At 30.5% G+C, this 13,698-nt stretch overlaps 2 protein-coding genes across 2 annotated transcripts in view; both read right to left on the minus strand.

Annotated features, from left to right (window-relative positions):
• LOC104707789 overlaps positions 1–3,540 on the minus strand; it is a 5,663-nt gene extending 2,123 nt beyond the window's left edge. The window contains exons 1-5 of the mRNA XM_010424213.2: positions 2,772–3,540; positions 620–765; positions 425–542; positions 224–346; positions 16–131 (exon numbers count right to left, since the gene is read on the minus strand). Of these exons, the coding sequence (XP_010422515.1) occupies positions 16–131; positions 224–346; positions 425–542; positions 620–765; positions 2,772–3,351 (1,083 nt within the window). The 5' untranslated portion in view covers positions 3,352–3,540. The remainder of the gene's footprint in view (positions 1–15; positions 132–223; positions 347–424; positions 543–619; positions 766–2,771) is intronic.
• LOC104709786 (ATP-dependent DNA helicase pif1-like) lies at positions 7,084–7,795 on the minus strand. Its single transcript, XM_010426345.1, has 3 exons — positions 7,762–7,795; positions 7,308–7,652; positions 7,084–7,241 (listed from the first exon to the last, which is right to left on the minus strand). Exons 1-3 carry the CDS (start codon positions 7,793–7,795, stop codon positions 7,084–7,086), a joined length of 537 nt encoding a protein of 178 aa, XP_010424647.1.

The raw sequence follows: 13,698 nt of genomic DNA on the forward strand, positions 1-13,698 counted from the left end.
GATGTGTATACGTACCTCTTCGAAGAAGTTGATGACACAACCATTTGGTCTCTTGTACTCTGGGATGAGTCTCCATGTGACAAAGTGATCAATGACACTCTCAAGAAGTGGTGGAATTGGCTCAATGTTAACTATATAACAACAATAAAGTCTTCCGGTCAAAGCCATCCACATGCATCAAACCATTTAGACTGAATCCTGGCGGATCATAGCGATTCCTTACCAGAGTTGTTGCTGTCGTTGGATTTTTCATCTGTCTTAACATGGCCAAAGATGGGGACACCAAGCTGGATCAGCTCTCTCTTGTTCCCTTTAATCTGCTTGTTGAACAGTATAAAAGTCTCACCTGCATTCATCTTGTGTAAGCACCGGAAAACACTCTTAAAGCCCTATGATGTGTTCTCGCGTAAGAAAAAAAAGTCACCTGCAAGCTTCCCGTTAACGCCAGCTTCTCGAAGTTCTGCCACAAAGTCTATCAATTTAGATATCTCATCTTCTTTAAGTAATTCTTCATACAGCTTTAGTCCTTTCACAACATTAACCTAACATCACAACATTAAATTTATAAGTAATAATCATATATGCATATGCGTCCCTCAAAATCCAACACATTACTCACAGTGTGGCCTTTCACTTGCTCTTTGGCTTGGAAACCTTTGATAGGTTTAATCTCACATGAGCGTGCATCACAATCTTCATGGCTCTGACATATAATCTGATGTGTGGTATCCGCAGCAGCAGTGTGGTGAACATCCTGATGAGAACCTATTAAAAACCATAAAAAAATAATGTTTAAAATTGGCCATATACTTGCATTACACACAATATTAGTTGTAAAGTATTTAAAAATAAAAAAATCAACTAATTAATGTGAGATTCGATTCTTTGGGTTTAGAGAGAAACACATCGATTCATTAAAGTAATGACAATTAAATGTGATCTTTGATTTGATTCTCATGGACCATTCTAAAGAGGTTAAAGAACCTATAGTTTCCTTGTAAAATGTATCAGAGAAAGCCAGAGAGACTTTCAATGTTAGAAGACAAGACTACAAAGTCTAATGTCTTCGTCCACGTGTCTCTACCTAATACTTGGACTTTTAGTAACACAAGTGAATTAACTTACACACACATCAAGACGGGTAAAAAAGATCTTTACAAAAAAAGTTTACTAATCTTTATAGACTTCTGACTCGTTTTATGGCCGTGAACAAAAAGCAAAAAAAAAGCTAAAAAGTTATTTAAAAAAAATGTGCTCGTGAGGCGTGAGGGATTCGAACATTCGGGACGAGAAGAAAGAAAAATAAATAAAGGGCGGCACGGCAAAAATCGTGGGGGACCATGATTGATGACGACTCGGTTCTGGTTAAATCCAACGGCTGCTGTGAGCTCACCCACCATTCTTAACAAAGAGAAAAAGAAAATTGCAATAAAAAATATCATCACACGCGAATCAATGTGAGATTGTGATACCACCTTTCATGCGTTTTACAGTTATACATCAACTAAAGCACAAGGCAACAAAACTTGTTACTTAGTAAACACATACCCAACTCGTCTACATTGAGAAATGGAATCCCTAATCTTCTAATCTAAACGACGTCGTCGTGACGTTTCTTGTCTTTTCAGTTTTTTTTCAACCTTGTTAGTTGTTAGAGAGAGGAGTCAGAGTGACTTTTCCATATTGTGCTTTTTTCAACACAACTACAAGAGATTTTGTACTTTTGTACGATTTTCATGAAAGTTTGTGTTAATTTGTTTTTGTTTTTAGTAAATAATAAGGTCTTGAACTCTTGATAGTACGATTTATTTTTATTTTTAATGTATCCTTGCAAAACTCATGTAATAATAGTTTACGATAAAATTAATTTTTTTCAAAAGTTACTTTACTACTACTCCCTAGTTAACCAAAAAAAATGTATACTTTATTTATATTATTATAAAAACCACTAAATAGCCGGCAATAAAAAAAGTATTTCTAGTATAGTATAATATTCTCTTTCAAACACGTTAAAAGTAACCCAAAATAAATTAAACTATACTGAATGCTTAGCTTTCAGTTGAATATTCGTCTTAAACTAAAATATTAATTTTTCTATTACAAAAGATATAAATAATAATGTTTCAAACATGAAAAAAAATCAGGACGTGAGAGTGATTAAGTTTAATGAACAAAAAAAAGATTTATTACTTAAGAAAGAGAATCTGGTTATTTTTAGTAAATTGTGTCTAAAAAAATCGAATCTGTGACATAATGATGCAATAAAAATCTCACGTTTGATATACTATATATTCAAAAAAAAAAAAAAGGAAAAAAGAATTACAAATAAAGAATGCAAAAGTCAAAATTGTTTAAGAATACATCTCGGATCCAGTAGAGGGAAACACGTACTTAAATCTTGAAACTTGAATTAGTCTGTATTTCTTCCTAAATAAAAATATTTTTCCCTTTAGAAAAAAAAAAATTATTTTAAAAATTCGTTATCAATTTTTTTTTTTTTTTTGGTATCGTCACCAACCACAGAGAGCCAGTTTACACAGTGAACAGAGAGAGAATCAAATGACCAAACTTCAACGAATATGCTTAACTATATATTAAAAAGTTTCAACTAAAAAAAAAAAAACCAATAATGTAACCCAAAAAACAAATTATGAAAAAATCGATCATTGTATTTTTAAATTATGAAAAAAAATCTGGGATCAAGAAAAAAATAAGTATTTTTTTTAAAATTTGTAGTGTTTTGAAAATTACGTAAAGTTTGTGTTACTTACCTGAATCAGTGATATCACTAGTCGGAGAATCATCTTCAACGTCTTCAACATCTCCGTTAATCTCATTTTCCGTTACTTTCTCGCCGTCAATACAATCATCCTTCTTCTTGATCACTTTCTCCTCCTCCTCCTCAGCCGTCGCCGCTTCTTTCAGATCTTGCTCAGCCTCCTCTGTCTTCTTCAGTTTGAGATCCTCCGCTTTCTTAGCCGCAACTTTCTGGAGCTCGATCGCGACCTCAGCGATGGAATGATACTTCTGCATCTGGAGAACAGGGATCCAGTTCAGACGCCGGCGATGGATCGCGGCGAAAACAGCTTCGTACTCCGATCCGGAAACTGCTTCTTCGGTTGTTACTCTGAGATGCGAGCACATGGCGTCGATTATAGCGTTCGCCGCCGCGAACTCGCCTCTGAACCACGAGATCAACGCATCTTTCCCTAGTCCTTCGGAAACAACAGTCCCAGGCGGAACCTGAACGGGAACGGTCACCACCGCCTTCGCCGTCGTAGCGAAAGCAGGGGTGAAACCAGTGGCTGCTGATCGATCTGTCTGGCGTGCTGGCGCTGACGCTATCGTCATCGGCGTTAAAAAACTCCGGCGAAGATTCAGTCACTCGGGAACGGTGTGTGTTTCTACGATTTAACGACGGCGGCTAAAAACAGAGGAAAAAAAAAAGGCAAAAAACGGGTTGAGAAATATGGGTCGGGTCGGGTTTGGGGACGGGTCGCAGCACATGCAGGTGTAATGAGAGAAGGTTTGGTTTTTGGTTCCTTCCTTCCTCCCAAATTATATATATTGGGGGGCAGCCGTGGGGAGGAGGGTCCGTACAGGTGGGAGAGACTTACGGAGATGACGTGGCACTTTCTTATGTCTGACGTGGCTCAACTTCTGGCCCTCTTTTGTTTTGCCCGTTTCTTACTATTCCACCTAGTTTTTTTTTCTTTTTTTTTTTTTTTTTTTTTTTTGGGACAAAACAACAAATAAATTTGTGATGTTACTATTCCAAATTTATCTGAAATTAGTAAAATGTTCATACTATAGTAATGTATTTTTTTTTTTGGTTCAAAATATGATGTTTGTTAGTATCTTATTATGTAAAGAACATATGATGTTGTTATTGAATGCACACACATGACAACTATAATTATTTTATAATTAACAGAAAAAACTATATAAATTTATAATATGAATTATTTTTATGCAACACATTGAATAGTTAAAAATAGAAATATTCACTAAAACTTTTTTTATTATTATAGAAGAGTACATTTGTTCGAAACATGCATTAGGGTGCAATTAAGCATTTGTTTATAAAAGCTCTTTTATATATTCACTTCTTTATAAATATAGCTCATTTTTTTTTAAGCTCTTTCAAAAAGTTGTGACATGGTCTACTTTTTTTTTGGGTTGATGTTACGCACAATAGTTCCTTTGGACAACAAAAGGACGGCGCTGAACTAAAGAGAGTTATCTTGCCGTATTGCATAAAATGACCTCCTAGTTATGTATCTATTCTGATTTTGAAAGGTTCTATAGTGTATTGTTTTGTATATATGTGTAACCAAATGATTCCAAAGTAAGATGAATTCAATCTAATCCTTAGTATATTACGTTGCATTGATATTCCGGTGGAATGATTTGAACAATGGCTCCAAACATTTCAAACACTAAACGCCCCATAAATTAGTTGCATACCTAAACTTTTTCAACGAATCTTTATGTGTATAATGACTCTGATGTTAACCATTAATCTAAAATTCTAATGAGGTCATTTATGAATAAAATATACAGTACTTTTTTAAAATTTGCTATTAAATAGCAAAGTTGATATATAATACGTACTAATATTAGTTGTGTATACTATTCCTCGTTCTTTCTTTCCATATTAAGAATTAACTTATATACACCATATTGTTATCCATTTTCGATCGCATTCCATATATATTTGTTTTGCTATAATTATTCTCGTCATTATTGGTATATGCAGCTAATATATTTTATTCCGTTTACTATTTTAGTAAATGTTATTATACGTAGAAATGTATGTAATTAATAAATTGATTGTATTTTTTTCTGTCTGAACTTTACCCCAACCAAACTCATGAGTCATGATGTCAATGTCCATATCCATGAGGCCCGTGGAAGATGATCTAAGAGATGACGTGTAAAAATTAAAATAATAATCGAATTTGTATCTCGAAGATATTAATTAGTCTAAGACCTTCTACTATTGTCGTTGTTCTCATTTGACTTCTCCTTTTGTTTACAAGTCAATCGACTAATAGTTAAAAAGGATCCCTTCTATGTGATTAACTAAAACATTTAGTTATGACAGTTACGAGATATACAAAGAGAGACGATGCTCATCCGTGATTAGTAGGTTTTGATCCAAGTGTTGTTTTGCATGCATGATTTTTTCTTTTTGTTGAAAACTTTCGACAAAACTTGAATATTTAGTGGTAAATCCAAAAATATATGTATTCTCATATTAATTAGCGTTGAAAAAAATCTTGAACAAGATGGTGTTGACCTTTTTTTTATTTTTTGAATTTATGGTGTGACTCTAATTATCACAAATCCATAAAGAGCAAAAGGTTATGTAGCCTTGTCAAAAAAGAGGTTAGAACCTTCTGACAAAAAAAAAAAAAAAAGGTTAGAACCAATGAATGATGGGTTAGACCGACGAAATGTAAAATTATGGAACCCGAATGAAAAGTCTACAAAATGGTGGGGTGAGGTGAAATTAGGGCCTACATCGGCCAGATTTGTGGGTCGCAGGAACACCTCCACCCTCTAACATCAGTAGATTCCCTTTTCCACTACCTATGGCACACACACAAAAGAGGCATGGGGTTAACTCACGAACCCTTAGTAAGTGACCCATAAAAGTGTCGCTCATTGTTTTTCGTGATCATAAGAAAGGTTCTAATCATGATCTACGAAGAAATGCTAACTAACGTTTTGTTATTCGGATCTTATATATTGTCGACAGATATGAACTTTATGATGGTAAATTATCACACAGGTTCACTAACTAAATTTGTATATGTAGCTACAAAAAAACATTCACTGCTATATTTTTCTTCTCTTTTTGAGTATTTGTCCAAATTAGTGCATCATTAATTGTATTACTAAGTAGTAATCCGTGCTACAGCACAAAGAAAATTGTTTAGATGTAAATTTAAAATATGGTATTATAGATTCAATTTCTCTATTATTGATCTATGTTTCAACTTATTCAGTTATATGGATTTTATTTATCTATTTTTGGTTGTAACTAACTATAGACCGTATTCAATAATTATCCCGAGAAATCCAGTTTTCCCTTGTATACATCTGTAAGGGTTTCCTTGTTAGGATAATTGAAAACCTTAAGTGGAATGAAAATATAAAATCTCAAATGTTCTAGAAAATTTCTTTGAAAATGATATTCGTTGTTTTACTTTGAGATTTTCCTTTTGGATTAGTTATCAGAATTTTCAATCCTGACTTAGAGCTAACACGAGACATTGCAACATATAGCTGCCTATAAGAGAAAATAGTTCTTGGAAAATATAATACAACATTAGAAAGTGACTGTCTTTGACTTTTGTTGATAGTCATTACAAAAGCAACAAAGACAGAAAATTGCCTACGCCTCATTTTGAAAAGCAGTCTTGAATCTGATGGTATTATTACCATTCTTGGTAAGAGCACTATTTTCCAACTCGTGTACCTGTTATTATGGATCAACATTCTTATTTGAGATTATTTTCTTAATTATATAAGAGATTATACTTTGAATTAAGTTGTAAAAGTCATACATGTGATTATTCTAGCTTGTAGAACATGGTATGCCATTTGTATAATCTGAATCTTGTTCCATTTATCAGACCACCATGTTGATCAATATTGCACAATAACATCACTGGACATCCTATTTTTAAGCGAAGAGCATGGTTTGGTACACATGAAATTCTTACCGTGTTTAAATAATCTGGGATATATGCAGGATTTCCCGCCGATCGTTTATCGGATGGGTCTAAACTATTTGAACTTAAATAACCCTTTCTTCTGCTGCCAAATAAAGAAATAGAAGAACTGAAAATTTATTTATTTTTAAAGTAAATAAAACAAAAGTATAACATAAGTTTATGAGTATTGAAATACTAACCATTTAATATTGATAGCATGTGGTCAATTATAGAATTGACACATCATTAGTTGGACACAAAATAGCTCTGCTTTGGAAATAACTTGCAGCATGCTCTGAGGCATACAAATCTCTATAGACTGCATTAATGATAGATTTTATTGGAGAGTTTGTTTCAGTTATAAGCACTCTTCTAGGATTTCAATATCAGCAACACCATCATTCGGCTCATTAAGTCTTCCTTCTCCCACATCTAGAATCCATTTCAAAAATTCGTCAATTTCAAGCGCCTCTTTTGGAATAATGTTCTGCCGCAGCCTCATATTTTTCCTCATGCCTAAAACTTTACAATGTTTCCAAAGATAAAATGAATTCAAGGATGAGTTTACTATTTGTTCTCTACCAGCGCCAACAATAATAGGTAGAATCTGACGGAAATCACCACCAAAAAGAATGACCTTCCCACCAAAAGGTTTATCATCATGATCACGCATTATATCTTTCAGACTTCTATCCAAAGTTTCGAAGCAATATTTACTCATCATTGGAGCTTCATCCCAAATGATCAACTTTGATTCTTGGACTAATTGACCTTGATCAGAAGACCTTGACATGTTGCATATAGGTGTTTCATGAACATCTAGAGGAATACCAAATCTTGAATGAGCTGTTCTGCCGCCTTCTAACAAAAGAGATGCTATACCGCTAGATGCTACGTTTAAGACTATGTCTCCTCTTGATCTGATCGCTGCAGATAAAACTTTCCAAATAAATGTTTTACCAGTTCCTCCAAAACCATATAAGAAAAAAACTCCACCTCTGTTTTGTAAAACTGCGCCTATGATATCATCATATACCTTCTTTTGCTCTTCTGTAAGCATATGCAACCATTCATCATGATTCTTCTTTAAGTCAGTTTGATTGCAGAATCTTTGTTCATCTGCTATGAGCTGGTTTAAAACTGGTACATTCTCATGTAGTAGCGGGGTAGTGTTTTAAAAGCTTTTAGAGAACTACAATTCTTTAACAGTTGCTTGTTGATCTCCTGTAAGCAAATTATTTTTCTTTATTCATCTGTTAATGTGAGTTTTATATAAATAAGATTGTTACAAATAAATTATATTGATCCATAAAATCAAATAATTGGTGAAGAAAAAAAAAGATTAAAAATTGAACCTGGTCACTTCAATTCTGTTTTTTTACGTCTTAAAATATCTTCAGATAATAACTCCCAAGTCTCTTCCCATGCGATATGAGGCATACTCAAAATGGCTACAGTAGCATCCTCACAAACATTTTACGAACATACTTTGGAGAACGCATGAAGTGTGCTTCTTTGATACCTTCAATATATTATTTGTCATCATCAAACAACCCAAGAGCATAGCAAGCTTCACGATATGTTTTGTGTATGACACCATTCACTGTTTTTATGTTATCAAAGCTGGTCGGACCTCGTTTGGAATTAAGAAGGATCCTCAGATGATATGCATCGTCTATGACTGGAGGAACATAATTAATTCTCCCTATAGCGAACGGGGGACTTAACAGATTTTATATGTTGCCTATAAGACTAATTAACATCAGGGTCACTTCCACTCCTTCACTGAATTTGTATCAAATTCATGTATTTGCGTATAATGGTTGTATTGGAATGTTTCTGTATTTTGTAAACATTTTTTGATGTCAATATAATTGATTTGTGGAAAAAAAAAGCAAGAATCCTCCACATAGCCTCACATGAAGATAAATATCTGTAAAAGAATAAATTTATTTATTAGATTGACTCATAAAATAGAAAAAGCTTTTATTTTTTAAAGATTAAAAATATACTTGCAATCAAAGTAATCTTGTATTTTGTTTTTCTATACTGTCTTATTCTCTTGGGGAAGCTTTTTTTGAGGATCTTCAACTACTTATTTATGATGAGGTCCAACAGTGACAATAACTCGATCATTTCCTTTGTGTACGTACTTAAATAAGTACTATCTGGTCATGTTTGGTTGCACCACTTAACATTGATATGAGCATAATATTTCAAGAACAAAGCACGATTGTAAGGAACCACATATCTATTGTCACATTTGAACCTATTCTTTTTGATAAAACGACCATCTTTTATTCTTCTATAAACATGATATCCTTGCTTGTCAATACTTGTCGTATTAACATTCGATTTAGGATAAAACTTGGAGCAAATACTCTCCTCCATAGAGAGAACGGATTAACCCTTCCGCATGAGCCATGAATCATACACTCTGATATTATATTGTAGAGTTCTGGATCTTTTTCCTTGTCTGGAATTTCAGCACAAATAAGTTTATCAATTTCATCGGCGAAGATGTTTTTTTGGTCCATGTTTTTTTTGATAATATTGATGTTTTAAAAGTTAACTATTTTGGATTTTTATGTATATCCATCATATAATACAGCACGGGCATAAATAAAATTTTGTTCTCGACCACTAAATTTACAGGTAAATATCAATCATCTATTTGGTTATACATAGATATGTAGTGACTTTATTGTTTATGTATACATTCAAATACTTTATATATATGACGTTTATAAGATCATGATGAAACTAATATTTAATTTATTGTAGGGGTTTTGCATAGATGTGTAGTCGTAGGCATCATCCAAAGGTTAAAGTTCTTATTCTTAGAAGTCATAGTCATTATCACTATCGATGTTGAAAGAGATGGTGTAAGAGATATATAAAGGTTACTAAACGTTTGCCTATAAAAAAACAAACTATAAAGCATTTTAAAATGTATTTTGCGTATGGGTATAAAGAAAATGTTTTTGGTCGTATAAACTTCGAATTTTGGTTTCTTGTTCTAAATCGAATATTGGTAAATAGAGTGAACACTTTACACCATATGTTTATGTCTTTTACCCTTTGCTGTCCCAGTTAAAAATACAAATTTTATAAATTCGACCATTGTCTCACATATGGATACCATAAATATGGCTACATGAAAATGTTTGAAGATCAAAAGTTTGAAAAAATTTAAAAGTAAAAAAGTTATAAGAACGGCAAAGAAATATAAAGTTTATGAAATCTCTATGTATTGTTTTGCATCCGCAGATAAAATTATCTTCGGTGAAGTTCAATCCAAGAAACAATTATTATTGTCTTCTGGTAAGAGTGTGAGAGAGAGAGAAACGACGAGAGCATCATCGTGAGAGTTTCAGTTATTTGTTTAGAGAGTAATGAGCGGCTAGGATTGAAAAAGATCTGGAAAATAATGGTCACGATTTTTAAATTTTTTTTAAAAAAGTGAACGAGTAAAGGTTCTACTGGTAACCATTAGAAGAACAAAAAGAAAATGAATAAAAAAAACAATACAGAATGAAATAAACAGTTTTTGAGGAATGAAAGGAAAATCTGCATAAACAGTTTTTGAGGAATGAAAGGAAAATCTGCAAAGAATGAACTAAATAGTAAATAGTAACCAAACAATAAAAATATATTTTTAAATATAGTAAATATTAAATAAATCAAATTCAATATTAATACTAATACTACTTCTAATATATATACAATGAATTTTTTATTTTTTTTTTTAAATTGTAAATTAAATTTTAGATATGTCATATTAAATATTAATATTTAATATTAACCTACAATACAATTTTAAAGGTAATTTTTTTTTTTTAGTTTTTATTTACAATATAAACATGAGTCTTTTAAATTTATTTTACTATTCATATATGGTTTTCAAATAGCCTTAAGATTAGTTCAACATGAAATTCATATCAAAATTATTTTTTCTGTCAATACATTATGAAAATTATTATATTAGAAAATTGAATATTATTAATAAACTTATTTTTTTATTTATTTTAAAATATAAAAACAAATTTTAATATTTGTTCTTTTTTCTGTTCTATTTGTTCCTCATCAATTTTGGGGAGGAACACTTTTGTTCTATCGTTCCTTATTTTTTTTAGAATGTAGAGAAATGTAAAAGAAAAATTATTACTATCAAATGGTAAAAAAATTGTAGAATAGAGAGGAATATCACATTCCTCATTGTTCTTTTCCTAAAATGTGGTCACCAATTGAAACCTAAGATTATAAAATAATACCCGGTTATTACAACCGCGTGTTTATCCATTTTGGTTTCAGTGCGTAATGACAGTTGTATCCCTATACGGAAATAATTATTTGGCCATAACTCTAATGATATTCGGTTGTAATTCTTTACAAAAGTAATGTTTGTAATATAATTGTGTTTTCGATTAATAGGAGGGATTATCCTATTAAAATTTAATTTTACTTTTTTTTTTCATTTTCTATTTGTCTGGCAAAAAGTTGACAAGATTTTTTTCTTCTTTTTTTCTCCTCTTTTTTAATTTGTAATTTTCATTTGTTTACTATTATAATTGTTTTTAATACCTTATATCTCCACAATACAATAATTTTAAATGATCGTATTCATAATAAATAATGTTATCAATGAAGCTTTAAAAGCATTTGTAATGTACAAAATGAAAAAGAAATGGGAAATTGTGTGTGTGAGTGTATGTGTATGTTGTGAGTTTTAACTTCTTTGTAGTGAATTAGTCGAGTTGGTGTAAGTGGGCAAAAGATACAATTGTTGGGACAACGACAAATACACACAAATGAATGATAATTGTCTTACAATATCCCCATACAAAATTGTTTAATTTATAGATATAATATGGTCAAATTTTGGTAATTTTAATAAAAATAAGATATATAACTATCTAACCAACATTTTCTAACTTGTATAACGATTTGTTATTTTCTTTTCCGTGATTTTGTTTTTTGACAGTTTTCTGAATTATCAAAATTTAGGTCGTTTGAATTTGTTGGACATGTATTTTTATTTTGTTATAATAAAATTTACAACGCTATGAGGAATACGATCAGCACATATACGTCTAAGTAAGTGAAAATGTATAAATCTATCGTATACATTCACTTTTTAGGAAATAAAGTTCTTTTTCTAAGAGAATATTGTTATAATGACGTTTTAGGAGATAGCTATCTAAACGAAGTAAGTCTTTTAAGTAGCCTTTCCCCCCCCATTAATATATTATTGCTACATATATATAAATATTTTAAACATGTCGAATATGTAAATACCGCAATCGATATATAGAGATACTCCTTCCATGTGAGAAAATGGTCCAACCAAGTAAAAAGCTAGCTTATATATTTGTTTATTATGAACCTTTACATACATACACAATAATTCATATTATGAATCATTAAGTATTGATTGGCGTAAAGCTTATAATTATATATTATTCATGGAATATGAGCCATGGCTCTACATGAAGAAAAAATAGAAGAATAGTTTCTCGCTTTTTGTAAATGGCTAAGAATACTTTATCTCGAGAATGAGGAATAAAAACCAATGACTTTATAATTTATGTATCGAAATTTTCTACAGCATATAACTATAGATATTTATTAGTATAAAATCTACACACTAACCTTTGTAGTGCAACAATGGAAATATCTTTTGTTTGGAAAGAAGCATTAATTTGTGATTTATAAATTATTATGTAAAAAATTTGTATATCTTGAGTGCAAATGTATTTGGAATGTGTTGCATATTTGAGTACGATAAATGTATAATCTCTTGTGTTTTGTATGTTATAGATCGGACAATAGTTAACTTCATATATTGTGCATGGTAAATCATTATTCATAAAATTAAATGTTTTTTCTTTCCTTTTTTGTGTGTGGAGGAGGGTTTATAAGTTTTAGATTCTATGATAAATATATATAATTTGATATTTTGATGGATCCTGCAGAACCCATTTTAACCATATATTAGAATTGGACCGTGCTAGAGCACAGATTAATATTTATTTTATAATTTTTATTTAAAGTGTTATATATATGATTGTTTTATTTGTTTTAATTTTTTTTTTGCTCGAACACTATGCTATGAAATCATATGTTGAATATAACTTATGAAAATAACATCTATTTTGTTAGATCTATTATAGTAGATCTAGATTTTGACCCGCGGTACACTGCAGTTTAAGTTATTTGATAAAAATATTAATTTTTGTTTGTTAATTTTATTTGATTTGTAGTTTTTAAAATTATATATTGTGTTTTGATTGTTAATTATATGACTTAACCTACACTATACCTCATATTAATTATTTTCTTACAGTATTAATTAATTGATTTAATTAGATACGTCTATTAATCTAATATTCATATTGTTAACAAAATAATGAGATGATATTTTATCCATGTAGCACCGAATTAATGACATTTTAAGTTTCTATTAATATCTCTTCAAACATGTCTAGCCATATAACCCATCGTATGATATTTTAATTCGTTGTACACCGCAGAAAAAACTTCATATAAATCTAAATATATATTTAAAATTTAAAATGTTTTAATAAAGTTTCTTTTTTTTAGAAATTGAACTACTTGTAATATTTGAACTTCTTATAAAGTTTAAATAATATTAATATCTTAAACAATTATAAAAATTAAATGTTTTAATAATTAAAATATTAATAATCTTTAAAGTTTTTAAAAAGTTCACAAAATAATAAGATAATATTTTACCCGTGTAGCACCGAATTAATGACATTTTAATTTTCTATTAATATCAACTCAAACATGTCCTGCCATATAACCCGTCATGTGATATTTTAATTCGTATATATTATTAAAATTTAAAATGTTTGAATAAATTTTATTATTTTAGAAATTGAAATACTTATAATATTTGAACTTCTTATAAAGTTTAAATATTATTCATATCTTAAACATTTTATAAAAA

This window comes from Camelina sativa, chromosome 8, assembly GCF_000633955.1.
Source record: "Camelina sativa cultivar DH55 chromosome 8, Cs, whole genome shotgun sequence".
Taxonomy (NCBI): domain Eukaryota; kingdom Viridiplantae; phylum Streptophyta; class Magnoliopsida; order Brassicales; family Brassicaceae; genus Camelina; species Camelina sativa.

Bases quoted from the DNA above. Each gene is read 5' to 3' on its own strand.
- LOC104709786 (XM_010426345.1), bottom strand. From the start codon at position 7,795: ATGGTTGCATATGCTTACAGAAGAGCAAAAGAAG. The intron at 7,653-7,761 runs GTATATGATGAT...TTTTATCTGCAG, and splicing joins TTACAGAAGAGCAAAAGAAG to CGATCAGATCAAGAGGAGAC. The intron at 7,242-7,307 runs GTAGAGAACAAA...GTAAAGTTTTAG, and splicing joins ACCTATTATTGTTGGCGCTG to GCATGAGGAAAAATATGAGG.